Source organism: Aulonocara stuartgranti (genome assembly GCF_965226115.1).
Source record: "Aulonocara stuartgranti genome assembly, chromosome: 18".
NCBI classification, from domain to species: Eukaryota; Metazoa; Chordata; class Actinopteri; order Cichliformes; family Cichlidae; genus Aulonocara; species Aulonocara stuartgranti.
This window is the reverse complement of record NC_138954.1, coordinates 14947718-14964650: the sequence shown is the minus strand read 5'-3', so window position 1 is coordinate 14964650 and position 16933 is coordinate 14947718. Positions and strand designations below refer to the sequence as shown.

The following is a 16933-nucleotide window of genomic DNA, read 5'->3' as shown; positions in this document are numbered from 1 at the left end:
ATGATGTCCTGGCATCAGGAACAGTTGTGTCTGGATTGTAATTCTCTGGCAGCCTGATTCGAGCTTCCTGCACTATTTCATGTCTGTCCCAACGACCACTCCAAACACAGTGCTCTGACAGTTTCATGGCCTTGAAGTCATCATGACTTTGGCTCTGGCTGTTTCGGGATACACAACTGTGTGTGTGTGTGTGTGTGTGTGTGTGTGTGTGTGTGTGTGTGTGTGTGTGTGTGTGTGTGTGTCGAGGTCAGCACATGTGCCAACTAGCACGTCAGTATGCCAGCTGGACAGCGGCAGTGGGACCTGTAGTTGTACTGCCAAAAACAGACACTTATGCTTATACAAGGGACACATGCTGGTGTGCCACTCTTAATTCATCTGCCAGTCATGCAGATTTGATATCGAGCAATAGGGAGAATAATCCAAATTGTGCCAAAAACAACATTTGGGGAAAAGTAACACAAGAACACGTAGGTTTCTGTGATTGGTAGTGAAAGCTCAGATGGGTGAGCAAGTTCAGCCTAGCTAGCTTTCTTTGCGTTAACTAATTGCCAAAACCTAAAACACCATTCAAAGACTACGGGGATCAAGATAGTGGTTACCAACATCAGAATTACTGTTTTGAATAAAGTATCCCCAATATTAAATGGCATAATAAGAAACATTCCTCTCATATGTGCTTCATATATCACATTTTTATTTTGCATGTGTGTATGTGCTCATGCAAGTGTTTATGCAAGGATTCTTTCTCCCTTATTATTCAGACAGATATTACTTGCCACTAATTAAAGGATCATTCTGTTAGCAAGAGCAGTCCAAGTCTACATCCCTCCGCCAAGGCTGAAAATTCCCCCATACCAAGCACAAACTGAGTTTCTGGATCCTGGGTACGGATTACTTTGTGATATTTATGTGAGAACATCAAGTGTCACAATTTTTTATTTCAATTAGGATTTAATATATTTATTAGTAGTGAATATGTGGAACATAATGTCTTGCTAAGAAAAAAGAATGCGTGGCTCCGACTTGAAAGGTTAATCACGTCTAATTTGCACCAAACCCCCACCTCTGGTCACATTTTCATGCTAATCCATCTGGAACTTTTTGATTAATCCTGCTAGCAAACAAACAAACAGAGAAATGAAAGCAATCACATGACCTCCGTGTTAATTAAAGGCTGTTGTGATGAATCAAAGAGGCAACAACAGGGTTTCTGTATCAATTGTAGCGCACTAGTCTGTGTTATAATGTAAATGGCTCTTGATATTTGGTGTATGACAGCCTGTGACACAGAGGAAATTACAAAAGCAACAACGACAGTAGCAGAACTGCAGTGCAGTGTGTGGAGTGGTGTTGCTTAGCATCTGGCTCACAGGCTTACACGATCTGTCACTCCCCATCACTTTGTGTTTCCTGTGTTATTACTGTTTTCATGTTCTTTCTTTTTTCTTTTTGTCTGTGTTTGTTCTCCAACTGCCGTCCTTCAGCATCTGAAACTGTATCGTTCATCTTTTTGTGCTTTTATTTTCTTACCTTTATTCTTCCCCCCCCCTGACAGGAAACGTTGTTGTGTTACATGCATCCTCCATCTGTTTCAAGCACCCTACTTTCAGCTTTTTCCATCTCAGAGCAAAAACAGTCAGTGAACATACTGTGCGCGTGGATTTGAGCCATTAAGTGTTTTTATTTTTGTTTTTGCTTTTTTACTTTGCTTGTTTGGGTGATGATCTGCAGCTCTGCTGCTGATAATTAGGACTTTACACTGATAAAAGTATTGTTACAAGATGTAAGAAACAGCACTACAAAAAAAAAAAACCAAGCTTTTGTACAATCAGTATTTGCATCTGCAGCTTTTCACACTGTAATTACTTTCATCGGCCTACTTAAAATTCACGCTCATTAATGAAATCTCTTGTTAAGGCTTGTTTGCTTACACATTGTTTTTCTTGCATCACACCAGACAGTAAATAAAGAAAACATTTCCTGATGAGGAAAAAAAATCTCCCAGTTCTTGGCTGCTAACACGTCTGAACATGAGAGCAAAACAAACGCAAAGGAAGATGCTTCTGGCAGCGTTTTTGTTTTTGATTATACTTCATGACAAGTTTTAGTAGAATTGTGAGAAAAGACAAAGTAAAAGAATGCGTGTAAAATAACTTACACATATCTGAATTTTTAAACAGCCACATTCAATCCTGCTTATTATTCAGCAAGCTCTCACTTTTTATCACGATACTGCTGAAGGTGTTTTGGGGTCCTAACTGGTTTATTGATAATGTTCACAATGTTTGTCCTTGGATAATATCGCACGTCTTCTCTATGATACAGCATTTCTCAAACTGGATGCAGGCTTCTCTGGAGCCACTGGGGTTTGAGCAGCCAATGGCTACAATGTTGGGTAAAACTAAGCAGAATAAATTTGATTTATGTTGAAATAACAGCAAACAAAAGCTTCTGTTGCCATCCTGGTGGTCTTTGTTGCACCAGATTTCAGCTTACCTGTTTAATTTCTAATGATTGCTAGAAGAAAATTTGCGGGTTTTTTTTTTTTTGCTTTCTGAGGCTGCTTTTATGCTCATTGCTTACACCCTGCCCTACATGGCCAAAATGATACCACATCTGCTGGCATGTATTGCCACGTTGGTATCACTTGGACCAGTTGTGCAACCCTCGATTTTTGTACCACTGCCGCTACACCTGGGTTGAAGACACGAGTGTATGATTGTGTTGGTTTTTACGGCTGTTTTAATGATATATCAGCTCAGAAGCTCAGAGATTCACAGATTATACAGAGGGAGATGTTGCAACAGTTTGAAAACTTGAAATTCTGTGGAAAAAACTTTGAAGAAAACACTCAGCAATTACTTTCCAGTTCTGACTTCTTCTTTACTTATATCAGCGCTGATCTGCCACTTGGATCTGACGCGTAGTTGGACGGGTCTAAGATTTGGCAGCTACGCCGATGTCTGCACAGTCACCCCACAGTTTACTGTCTGTTGATGGAATTTGCTTCACTCAGACCTGAGTCAATCCTGGCTAACTTGCAGAAACTATCACCCCTGTTCAGCTTGTGGCCTTATGTTGGATTTATACTCATGTAGTAAATCTACGCCATAGGCGCGCCGTAACCCCAAACCCTCCTCAAGATCTACACCGTAACTTTTACTGCAGCGTATGTCATAATTTATGCCCTAACCTGACATGCACTTGCCTACAGATGTAAACACATGTTGTGTTGATGCAGCTCAGATGGGTGTAAATGCTGGCTTTGGTCCGACCGACTTTTTCCTTTTGCTTTGAAACACTCATCAACCAAACAAAGAGAACATTTACAGCACGCCTGTTTCTGAAATCACTGCATTTTTTATGTCCCTCTAATGGCTACATTATATTATATATTCTTTAGGATAGTATTAACAGTATTTCCTGGCATTTTTGAAGCACATTATTATTTTTATTTTTTTTGTTTCAAGACAGCAGTTCATTTCCCTGCAAAAGATAAGCTCAGTTTTTTCTCTCTTTCTTTCTGTCAAGGTCCTTTGGAAATTATTTTGTCTTGAAAATTCTGTCTCTTGTGGTCTGACACATCCTGTTTGAAAGACAGCGGCAGAACATCAACCTTTTTCTTTTTAATCCAAAACAGTCCAGTTTCACATTATCCTTTGCTTGAGATTCATGTTTGCCTTTTTGTCTGGTGGATTCCATTTTCCAGCAACATGACTTGCGACAACAAAGCTATGAGTTTGTGAATGCTGTAGCTTTCTCTTCATCCTTTTGTGCTTGTTGTTGGTGCGGTGTAAATACACCACGGTTAACCCTTTATCTCGTCTGTTTGGGTGCACGCTGGGTGTTCTGCATAGATACACACCCACACGACCAGATAATGTGTTTCTTGCATGTCGAGGAGATTCTCAGATACCTCTAATCCTCTGATCCAATAAATTTACCCCAACATGCAGACACAGACACACGGGCAGGATTTCACAGCTGAGCATAGCCTTTGCCATCGATGATTTTCACAATCCACAGTAATGAGTCTTGGAAGAGGGTGTAAAATCGCTAACACAAGGACAAAGTGTGCTGAAGATAAACAAAATGAACGCTATGTTAGCAGAAGTAGGTACCTGACGTGAAGACTTTTGACTCTTTTCCCTTTTCTCTCCTCCACACCCATTTGTACCTCATGCTCTTTTTCTTTCTTTCATCAAAATGGGAAGAATCTCAATTATGGCCTGTGCTCGGTGGAGGCACTTGTAAATGACTGAAAGAAAAGAGATTGAGAGAGTGGACAGGCTAATAAGATTCAGGGAGCTGAAAGTCTCTATTGTCACAGAGTGTCAGTGGGAAGCAGGAGGGAGAGGAACAACCTCTTCCTCCAGCTTTCGCTCTCCTTTCTGTCCGTTTTTCTTCTCATTTATTCACTTTCTCTAACTTTCATTTCCCTCCCCTTCCTGAGGCCAAAGAGCCAAACTCAATTATAAACTCAGAACCGCTCTCAGAAATCTGACCCTGGCGCCGCTTCAGTTGTCACTTAAGTAACACAAAGGCGCAGAAACTCTCAGAACAGGGCTGCTGATTAACAGGCAGCCTGTCATAGAGTTTTGCATGGTCAGATGGCCCGACCAGTGACTCTGTGAGGACAAACCAATTCACAGCCTTATTGACACGAACTCATTCTTTAAGAGAAAGACAAAGAAAGCTACTGAGTCAGTGCACAAGGGTATCAAACTGCTTTTATTCACTTTATTACCCTTTTGCAATCAGCTACATAAGAGTAAACACAGGATTAAACAAGTTAATTGGTTTTCATTGATAATTTATTTGTCAGATCCATGAAAATCTGTTATATTTTGCATGTTTTGTTTTCCTATAAGAGTCGCACAGGCCTAGCAATGCTCAGTAACCTGGCTGGGGAAAAATGTGTATTTCTCTTCTTATATCTTTATATCTGATGGATATTTATGCCATTTTTGGGTCTTATGTAAATGATTGATGTGTCCACCATGTCATAGCCATCTTCTTTTTGCTTTTTTTTTAAGCAAACTGTCCATTGCAAAGAAGCGCAGCCTTGCAATGATCTGTTTTACTCTGAAGAAGGTCAGAATTGACAAAATGTGCATCATATTGTATCCTGTAAGATAAAATGAGCAATTGAGACCATAAAGTCATGCAGAAAATATTTAGTGAGCTTCCTCCGAAGGGTGGCTGGCCTCTCCCTTAGAGATAGGGTGAGAAGTTCGGCCATCCGGGAGGGGCTCAGAGTAGAGCCGCTGCTGCTCCACATCGAAAGGAGCCAGCTGAGGTGGTTCGGGCATCTGACAAGGATGCCCCCTGGGTGCCTCCTGGGTGAGGTGTTCCAGGCATGTCCCACCGGGAGGAGGCCCCGGGGCAGACCCAGGACACGCTGGAGAGATTATATCTCTCGGCTGGCCTGGGAACGCCTTGGTGTTCCCCCGGATAAGCTGGAGGAGGTGGCTGGGGAGAGGGAGGTCTGGGCCTCTTTGCTTAGGCTGCTGCCCCCGCGACCCAGCCTCGGATAAAGCGGATGAAGATGGATGGATGGATGGATGGATGGTTATAAATCAATTGAGAAATTGGGCAGTTTTCTCGTATCCTTCTATACAACCAGACTTCTTTTTTAAACCACAGTTGTTAAAGGTATTTCTGCATTTTATTTATACAGTCTAGATAGACCAGATAATAAGAGAACTCTGTTACACCGTATGTAGCAACACTGGGGTCTGAGGGGAGTCTTGGCAGAGCTAGATTAAACTGATCTGTTTCATCTTAGGGCCCACGGATCCTAGGTTCAGTGGAGGGGGAATAGGAGCAACAATGGCAGGAAGGGAGGAAGAGAAAGGGAGTGCTGCTAATCTAATAGCTCTGCCGTTTTGTTTCGTTACTGTTGTGAGGGGAAAATGTCATGATCCTGGGTCTTTTGACCCAGCGTTTTAAGTTTGAGTTTATTTTGTTCATTAGGTTATCTAAGTTCGTTTGTTATTAGATTCCCCTTGTGTATCCAACCCCATTAAGTCTCCCTTGTCCTTCATGTGCTTCATGTCTGTGTTTCTTATGTTGTCATGTTTGCGTTTCATTATGTTTCAGATTTTATTTTGAAAGAGGTCCTGTGTTTCTGCATTTTGTTTTACTCTTCCCCTGTGGCGTTGTTATGTTCATGTTGTGTCTACTGTGCCTTTCTGTTCCATGTTTCTGGTCCCTATGTTCTGTCTCCCCAGTCTGTTAAGTTTACATGTCTTGAGTTCCATCAGTGTGTTTCCTGTTTTACTTTCACAGTCTGTCCTATGTTAATGTTTCTAGTTTTGCTTCCCTTGTCTCGTCCTCCTAATTACTCTCAGCTGTGCTCTCCTCCTGTGGCTCATTCCCCCTCGTTATCCCTCAGTGTATTTAAGCCCCATGTGTCTCTTTGTCAGGGTGGCGTCCTCCCTCATAGCTGTGTGAGTTTTCCCCTGTGGCTCCTTGTGCTTTAGTTTCCCCAGTTTAGTTTTGTGTTGTTTTTCGTGTCCCACTCCATGCCAGCAATAAAGCTGTGTTTTTTGAGTTTACTTTTTGTCTCTGCGAGTTTGCGTTTGGGTCCTACTCTTGCCTGCACACAGCTGTATTGTGACAGAAAATTTGGTTGTCATATAATGTGTGTGTGTGTGTGTGTGTTATGTGTATATATCTGCAGATAAAGCAGTTCTGCATTCCCCAAAGTGCAGCAGATGTCCCAGATAGAGTGATCAAAGAGTGTGATTATAATGTATTACTGTAATATTGCCACTTAGATAAGCATGTTAGGTGTCTGTGGCTGTTGTGTGTGTGTGTGTGTGTGTGTGTGTGTGTGTAGATAATTCCACTGCTATCATTGTACAACACATTACTGTTTGTTGAAGTGTATTTTATACACAAACCTGCACATTTCTGCATCACACATGCACAAACACAAAAATGCTCTCTTTCTGTTATTTGTGTGTTCTGGCTCGACACAGTCTGAATATCTTTAAAAGTTTTCCTCTACCTATGTCACCATGCTTTTTCAAGATTACTGAATTGTACCTATACATTTTCACCATGCAGTAATGACAATGCCAATGTATTTTATTTCATGATTATGTTTTTAAGCTCTTTAGATATCATGCTTTATAAATCTCTAAGACAAATCACCCCTCAAATATCCAGATCTAAATGCTGCAGATACCATTCTGTGCATTTTAGCAGTAAATCAAAGACGATGTACATTAATTAGACTGCTTATGTTGCCCCCTGCAAGCCACTTTGGACCCCAGCTTCTAATCCATCATCAGTGTCTTGTTTGTTGTCATTAATTGCCTAGTGTGTGCTGTTTTGGTGGTCTTGATATTGCTCTTAGAGCCAAGCCACCAAAATTGCTACACATGAAATCCTTTTAACAAGTGGTTGTGACCAAAACTCAAAATCTTAAATATCTTATCTAATCAGCCAATCATGTGCTGCCATGTGCATTTCGATATGGTAAAAGCAACCTGCTGAAATTCAAACTGAGCATCAGAATGACAAAGAAAGGTGATTTAGGGAACTTTGAAAGTGGCATGGTTATTGGTGCCAGATGGGCTGTTCTGAGCACTTCAGAAACTGCTGATCTACTGGGATTCTCCTGCACATCCATCTCATGAGTTTACAGAGAATGGTTTGAAGAAGAGAAAATGTCCAGTAAGCAGCAGTCCTCTGGGTAGAAAGGCCTTGTTGATGCCAGAGGCCAGAGGAAAATAGAAATACTGCTTTAAGCTGATGGGACGGCAACAGTAACTCAAATAACCACGTGTTACAAGCAAAGTATGGAGAAGACCATATCTGCTTCACATGAGCTCACCAAAATTGGACAAGAGAAGATTGAGAAATATTGCCTGGGCTGATGAGTCTTGATTTCTGCTACGGCGTTCAGATTGTGTGGCGTAAACAGCATCTATTCTGTCTTGTATCAACAGTTCAGGATGATGGTGTAATGATACAGGCACCTTAATAGCAGTCGAGTATAGTTTAAACACCACAGCCTACCTGAGGATCGTTGCAGACCAGTGAATGTATGCATCCCAGTGTTTAAACGGTTCATATTTGGAATTGTAAAGAAGGCAAAGTTGAAATTGTAGCAGTATCAGTTTGAGTCACACTTGGACGACCTGTGCTGCAATGATGTTAATCTATATTTATTGGGGGGATTTTTCCCCATAAACCAGCTTTTATCTTCAAGAGGAACAACTAAAACCTCGCCCAATGTTTTCTTGTGTTTTCAGAAAACCTAATACACAGTATACTATGTTATGCTACATCCAGTAAGCTCCCCGTTTTGTTTTAGCTGCCTGAAAACTAAGTTTGGGGAAAAAAATCACAGGGAGAAGATGAAAACATCATGTTCTACTTTCTGTCTCATTAGGGTGAGAGGGGAACGAGGAAGAAAGAGACCCGAGTGCGGAGGGGATGGAGGGCGATGGGTAGAAGTAGTCAGGGGCTGCTGGGACTGTTTGCATTCAGCTCTTGTGGTGTGATAAAGAGGTGTGTTATGGACATGTAACCTTGTTTCCATTGATTACACTCCTCACCTGCACGGTGTTGATTGGAGCAGACCTCTCAACACGGAGCTCATGCATCAATGTTAAGCCCATTATCGTCTCGTGGGCTTCTACGAGCCACACCTCTCTTTCCTGTGCTCTGATGCTGCGAATACTGTCTGTTTATACGTGCATAATACAACACAAGACACACCTTGGCCACCAAAAGTATGTTGAAAGTAGATTGTTTACTGCACAGTAAATATACATACTTACAAATGGGAATCATACAATCCATGTACACTGATGCATAATCGCTGCTTTAGCTGTAATTATCTAAATGTTTGTTACAGTCTGGCAAAACTTTGTTTTTACTGTCGTTTCTCATCACTTACCTGCTCTGCTTTAAGCACTCAACACACCAATGCACTCCAGCAAACACAGTCGAATCCCTCTCACGTGTACGTTTTCGATGAGTTAATTTTTGTAACTGTTTAAAACTGACAGTCCATCGTTGAGTGATTAAGCAGGAGGCAAGACGCTCCCGGCAAAACACCCTAAATGGGTGGCCTTCAAGCGTAGCCGTTTTAAAAACACGGGGTTCGTACGGTTTCTGGAAATTCCCTTAATTTTTTTCTTGTAGTGTCGTCGAGGAAAAGATGGATGGATTTTAGATAAAATGTTCAAAGCTTAAAAAGGTAAATGCTTTCATAATAAACAACCATCTGAACAGTACAGGTTGGATGATGTAGCCTCAAAATGATGTCATGGTGATGTAGGAAAAAAATGAAATCACCAACAATGTTTTATTGGTGATTACAGTTTGAAGGCAGCAGCATTTATACGTGTAAGTAAATGAAGGACGTTTTCCATCCTTGTCATTGATGACAGACTGCCTAATTCAAAGTGTGAAGTCATTGCCACGAGGTGCGAGCAGCAGTAGTGCAACAGCGACACAGCAAGTCATATACAAGCACAGTAATATTGTTTTCAATGGGAATTTTAAGCCTTTAAAGCCTAAATTATAAAATAATAATAAAATATAAATTTGCATATATGATTTTTAATTAGTATCATATTTGGTAAATCTGGCACTTCATTGCTTAAAAGTGTATTGTGGAACTTGTGCTTTTCAGTGGGGAAAAGATCAGTCTGATGATGGAAAAGTCTCAAAGTAAATAACGTAACCGCTTAACATTTCAGTAACTTAGTCTTGCAACTTCTCAGCAGGTGCACAACATTGTCACATAATAAAATAAACATTTTTCAATTTAAGTCAAGCTTTCTAACCTGTTTTTCTGCAGTCGCACATCATCCTGCCGCTCGTGTCTCTTCATCTGTCCTCGTGTCCTGGTTGTACTCAATGGTGGGTTTTCAAGTGGTGAAACAAGTTTGTTTTTTCCACCACTGGAAAATATGCAATAAAACTGTTCCCTGCTAAAGTATTGTAGTTTGTTGGAGGTTGTTTTTTGTGTACTAAATTCTCATTAGAGAATCACTTGCAGCTCCTTCTCTCTGAGACGTCTGCTTGTCTCCTTATGCGAGCTAGGGAACGTGGGAACCTAAGCACATGGTGCCACAATATCAGGTAAAAATTTACACCAGATTTATCGTGTACGAAATGCTATACCACGGCCGTGCTGAAGTTTTTTTTTTTCTTTTGTATTAACTGTGAGAACAGGTTAAAATACTTCATGCTAATGAATGCCAAAAATCTGAACAACTCAGAAATATAGCGATTATTTAAACAGCATAAGAAGTGCATTTTTTCATGTATTATTTTCATCTGCAGACTGAAACACATTTCATATTGTTGAAAACATTCATGGCCGCTCGCTGTGCTTCTCTCCTCTGTAGTGCAGTGACAGTGTTCATTGTAAAACAGATAATGAAGAACGAGTCACCGACTGTCCTTTTTCTATTTAAAGATTTCAGTCACATATAGATAAACTGCATTATTATACATAAGCAGGGCTTGTTTTTGTTGCCTTGAATGATAAAAATCATGTAATACTACTTAATATTTTTGGTGAATCAAATGATGCGTGATGATTTGAGCTAATGAGTTCCCAGCCGCTGAAGAAAGACATGCACTAATGAGTGACATTTTGCAGTTTGGAGAATGAGTGCTGAGAGTCTGGTTTGTTGAAATGAGGTCCGTGGTTTGGGGGCTTTGGTCGGAGTCCAAACAGCGAAGCTTTCTCGGGTGTTTTAATGATGGCGGTTCTCAGAGCAAGGGGCTGGATTTATCATCCAGGCCAGAGATTTAAAGCATATCTTTCTTTTAATTTGGTCTCATGCACATAAACACACTTGCACACTGATAGTTTTTGACTCATCAGTACTCAAAGGATTGATTTGCAGAGATGTAACATACTGTATGATGTGGGTTTATCACTAAGCTGCATAATTACTTTCCATGTGTTTACACATCTGACTTCAAAGTCTTTGTTTGTTTGTTTTTTAGGAGTATGGGTTTTCCAAAGCCTGTGCGTCTTATTAAATGAAGCATTATGCGAAACATATCCCTTGAAATCATTATTTCTGCACACATCACTTTGATACACGTATAGTGTTGCTTTGAAGCTAAAAGCGTTTGCTCCGTGTCCCTCATTCCCTCTCTTGTTTTCTTTCCCCCCATCATGTCTTTTTTCTTTCACTTCTTTCATGCCCTGTCTAGTCTGTTACCCAACTCATCCCACTAATGCTTTTCTCTTCACTTTCTCTGTCTCTTTTCTTTTCCTCAGTGGGGCGTTTGTTGATCGAGTTCAGCTCCCAGATGACGATGGAACGAGTGCAGAAAGAAAATCCCAATGTGACCGAGGGAGGCCGATACACGCCTCCAGACTGTCGGCCCAGATGGAAGGTCTGTAGATGCATCGCTATTTGTATTTCACAACATTTGAATAAACTATATTTCACATTGTACGGTAAATATATTCTAGCAGAAGTCAGCTTCTGCCAGTATAAAAATAAAAGATGAGATTTAGTGCCTGATAAAGTGCCTGAGACTTGGACGAAGTCACAATGATGAGGTACTAAACAAAAATGTTGAAATAGACAAAATTATGAAAAGCTAACACAATACAACATACCCAATTTAAAATGGTACAGACTGTTATTTCATTTTTTTATGAGGTGTTGACTCAGAGTTCGTAGTTTGCTTTGAAGACGGAGAATTGTCTGGAAACTCGCTGAGCGATACTGAAATTTGAATAAGTAACTAACTTGTTCTAAATGGTGCAACTTTTATTTTGAAGGGGAAAGTTTGTTTGGGCTTGAGTTGAAACTACAGGCAACCACAGCAGTTTGCTTTGGGAGGGGGGTTTGGTGCCCCAACTTCTATGCAAACCTATATTTACCCTTAGCAACCAACTGGTGAATGAATACACATTTTCCCAAGTAACCAGTGGTTACTAGGGGATCACCATCTGCATGACTTAGTCCATAGTCAGGCTTTCTTTGCATTACCTTGTTAAATAAACCTTTTAACCACAGTCTGAGATAACTGTTTTCATATCGGTGGTTATCAACTTTCTCTCTTAACTCAGGTTTTCTGCTTCAGGCTCTCTGTGAGCGCACATAAAATGCGTGATGCTTTCAAAAAGAATGGGTGAAACATTTTATTTCATAGCATTTATAGATCTTCTGACAGCTAAAGGTAACACTGGTCAAATGTGATAGTTGAATATTAGCGATTTGAACCTTTAAACATTATAGGCTACAGACAGAATTCAGATCTGACACTGACCTTAAGTTCAACGTTCGCTAACGTCTCGGTTTCGTATCAGCCAGTGAGCTGCTTGTATAGGAGCACTGGCACACCAGGTGGAGCAGTGCCACCAGGGATCGTGGCATTGCTGATGACCACGATACCCATCTTCACTTCAACACCTGCAAGAAGACTAAAAACACAAACACGTATGCAGAGATGCGGCAGAGAAGATCCTCAGACAGTCAAAATTTGAAGTTAATATATATATCACAAAAATTGTTACTCACCTTTTCTTTACTGATGTTCTCATTTAACTTTGATTGATCAGCTCTCTTTTACTGGAGTTCATTTTCACTTTTACTGGATTTAAATTAATGGAGACAAATGAAACATTGCTATATTGGTGTGGAGGGCAGCTTTTTTGAGAACTCCCTAATTTCAGCATTTTCAGTGTTTGACTTTCTCCTCTACATGACACCTCTTTGAGTATCTGGGCAATTTCGGTGCTCAACTATACAGAAACCAAGGTTAGTTTTCTGCCAATCTTCATCTGAACACAAAATTACCATGAACTCACAGAGGAGATTACGGTTCAACCTTGGACACCTGAAAATGACTCGCTTCAAGTTCAGAGACACGGCCCCATAATTTGTCTCAAGTATGCGATGCCAGTGAGCTCTGCTCACTTGGCGTGCTTTATTCATTATGGATAAGAACCCGCTTTATGTTCACTGTGACATTAACAGGAGCTGTGGAAATAACAGTTCACTCGTGTTAGAGATTTAGTTGGTGTGTGTTTGTGGTCATTCGGTTTGATTCAGTGTGTTTATAGTGCCACATTACAAGAACAGTAACCTCAAGGTGCTCAAGGAAAACTTCATTTTAAACAGGAAGAAACCGCCAACAGAACCAGGTTTAGGTCGTGGCAGTCAAGTGGTAATGTCTGGGATATGATCTATAATAAATCTACACATTCAGGACAATCAGGTAACGAGCTGAAACTGTCCCTGTTGTGTAGGTGGCCATCATCATCCCGTTTCGTCACAGAGAGAATCACCTAAAGTACTGGCTCCATTACCTCCACCCTATTCTCAGACGCCAGAAGATTGATTACGGCATCTACATCATCAACCAGGTAGGATGTCAGAGAGCCTGAACGGCAGTAAGAACTGCAATACGGCGTTTCTTTTTAAGTGACCTGGTGGCTTCTTGGTGTAGTGGTTAACAAATTTGCCTTTCACGTGAAGGATTTCTGGTTTGAGACTGTGAGGAAATACAAACCCATCCACAGGAGGTCACAAGCCAGGATAAATGGGAGGGTGGGCATTTGGCCAAATCAAACATGCAGATCTGTGACCTCCTGGGAACTGCGGTGACCTCCAGGGAAGCAGCTGAACAGACCACCTGTTTATTTTTAACTGACCAGCAGTTGCATATTTAAGAGTCTGCAGGCTTTGGTAACACCTTCATGTAAGTTTGAGAGAGACACAGAAGAAACAAGGGAAGAACATTGACGCTGATGATCTGAAACTGAAAAACAATGATTTGTTTTCCATGTGAGTAATTTATCAGACTATTAATGAACATAAATAAAAGTAGGCTTATTTTTTGTGTGTTTACGTTTCGGCTTAGGTCGACAGAAAAACAGGCTATGGACCGACTTTGCTTTTGCCAATAAGTTGATGGCTTCTTTGTGTTTCTCACTCTACTCTTTCATGAAAATGAAAATTATGAAGTGCAGCTCTTCATTTTATGTATTTCTAAATTTATTTTAAAGGAGGAATTAATTATTTGTTATTTATAGCTGTGCAATGTCTACAAATCACTTGTTGCAGCAGTTTTGCTTGATAAATTATATTAATGCTTAATTGGTCATTATTATTGATCCGTGGACTGATTATTCACAATACTGCACCATGAGCAAAAGTCACAATCTTGAATTTGTGGTCATATTCCTGGTTAAGTTCTGTTGTGAGCGAAACAAACAATGTTTTTAACTCTTTCCCCTCGATTGGGGGTAACTCTTCTGAACTGAGTGGTTTCTTTCTTATTTCATTACTTGTCATTAGGTGTCAAAGTAAACATATTATAAATATTTTAGTGGGGTTAGGTTAGTTGATATTTCAGAATTTCCCATAGGTATGAATGGTTGTGTCTCTGTGTGTTAGCCCTGCGATGGGCTGCGACCTGTCCATGGTACCCCACCTCTCACCCTGTGGTAGCTGCGATAGGCTCCAGCCAATGGTTAAGCAGAAGAGCCTGACCTGTAAAACTCCAAATACACTATGACAAGAGCAACGAAGTACATCTGTCTTGTATTAAGCTGTAAAAAATCATTGGAACACAATATTAAGTTTTTTAATCTATTAATACAGTCGAATTCATTGCTGCATGCAACAGAGAACAAGTCATCTTCCAGTCCCTAACGGCTGCCTTCCCCCCTCTCCCATCCCAAACTTCTTCATTGACTGTCTTTAACCCAAATAACAGCCCATCTCCAGAGCAGCATATTTACTATCACTCGGTTCAGAAGATGGATTTTTGAGTAATATTGCGAGAGTGTGTGTGTGACTCTGTGGCGAGAATAACTCTTCTTCCACATTATGGATAATGAGCTCTCTTTTCTGCCCTTTTGCTCCCTGTGGGCCTTGTGCAACGCCTTAATCACTTCCCCTGTGGAACAGGCCTTTGGTTTCGCCTGCCCTGCTGCGCTCTGCTCTTGATGTGGTTATGTTCCAGTGTCTTACTCCTTTGCTCTCGTCCTCTCTCTCTCGCTTACAGTTATGCACACAAACACACACACACACGTAAACACATCTGAACGGTTTTTAATCTTCCTTATATCAAAAGTAAAGCTGTTAGTGAGGGTAAGAGCTGTTAGAGTGGGTGCAACATCTGAAGCATTTTTAACCTAACCTTCTCCTTTCCTTCCAGCCCATCTCTCATTGGCATTTCCATCACAAGACTGTAAATACTTTGACTTCACCTTCAGTTTTATCTCCAGGCGGTTTGCAGGCACAGAGGTCTTATGTCATGCAGTTTCTGTTTATCTTTTGACTTGTGATGTTACACGAATCTCCCTTTTTATGTTTTGTTTAACTGAAAAGTTGGACTTTTTGAAAAAGCGAACATGTCATGAATAATAATAATGATGACAACAATGAAAGTTTAAGTGTTGCTAGTGAATCTAGGTTCCCAATTTTTGTCTGAAACATAATCATACTGCTTTTTTTCTCCTCTATCTCAAAACCTCTTCTGATGCTGCCATACAGTGACCTACAGTGCTGAAGAATTAAGCCAATGCATGAGGGCCAAAGTCTGCAGTTAATCAGAAGCAAGTTCAGCTCCTACAGCATAAAGCTTTATAGCAAAAACAAACATATTTACTGCCTAGTAACACTGCATTTGGTAACACTTCCATATATTTAGAATAAAACTTATGAGTTTAAACTAATGCAAGTTTAAACGTGTGAATTATCACTATCCCTTCCCATTGCTGGGCTTCACTTAGACTAATTAAATCAGTGGACTTGTCAGGCTGTCCAGTGATGTGGTTTATTTGGGACTAATTTATAAGTATGCTTGTCAATTCAATTCAGTTTTATTTATATAGCATCAAATCAGAACAACAGTCGCCTCAAGATGAGGTGAAGTAAATACCATAGAGTAATACAGAGAAAACCCAAACAATCAGGTGACCGCCATTAGCAAACACTTGATGACAGTGGGGAAGAAACTCAATTTTAACAGGAAGAAGCCTCTGGCAGAACCAGGCTCAGGCTTTTATCTATTAACCAATAACTTAGTACTTCATCCACTGGTTACTTAAAGCTAAAGTTACAAAAACTGAACCTTCAAAATGAAGCCTAGTAACCAACCAACCAGTCAACGGGTGATTTCATTATCATGTCCATCTTTAATATACAGTCTGTGATTCTATCTGGTCTAATATTTTGACTGACAGCTGATCAGCTGATTCATTTTTTTTAAAAACTCGACCTCTGATTAACATAAGAGCTCCCAATCTTCATTCTTGAGGCTTCCACAATGTTTGCCTGAATAACTCAATTGGTAACGTTGTTTCTTCCAGCTATTACGGGTTTCTGTTAAAGAGGTCAGTCGGGACACATGAGTGCTCTGATTGCCAGAACACCTCTAAGAGAGTCACAAGAAAAGATGCTAAAATGAGGCAGAGATGAGGAACAAGCAGGCAGATTGAGTGGAAGCGAATCAAAGCGACAGAGGTGGGACTCTGATGACAAGAAGCCCTGATGTATCTGACACGGTGGGCAATTAAACCTTTACACCCGGCGTCACTTTCCAAAAGGATAGCGGAGAGAACTTTGCTATCATGCTCGCTCAAGTGTTGAAAGAGTGAAAATCTGTAACCTTTTAACACGGAGTTAAAAGGTTGGAGTGGGGGTGTTGCACTGGTGTGTGTGTCAGGGATGGAGGTCATGCTGTGATAATTTCCACCCTCCGGGCTCATCTTGGCTAACAGATAATGGCTGTCATGTCCTTCGAGTCAAAACAGGCTTTTTGTGTATGTGTCACTCACACGCACATTCAGCACTGTGCAAAACACCCCTCATTTCTTTGTATTTTGCTAGGAAAATGGGAAATAGATGCACTGAGTTATTGAAACATCTGCAAAAATACATGGGAAAAAAATAGAGTTTGTGCACTTTTAACA

General features: G+C 40.6%; 1 protein-coding gene across 1 annotated transcript in view; it reads left to right on the top strand.

Annotated features, from left to right (window-relative positions):
• Window positions 1-16933, top strand: part of b4galt2 (UDP-Gal:betaGlcNAc beta 1,4- galactosyltransferase, polypeptide 2) — a 232522-nt gene that overhangs the window by 92587 nt on the left and 123002 nt on the right. The window contains exons 3-4 of the mRNA XM_082513867.1: window positions 11273-11391; window positions 13259-13375. Coding sequence (XP_082369993.1) covers window positions 11273-11391; window positions 13259-13375 — 236 coding nt within the window. The remainder of the gene's footprint in view (window positions 1-11272; window positions 11392-13258; window positions 13376-16933) is intronic.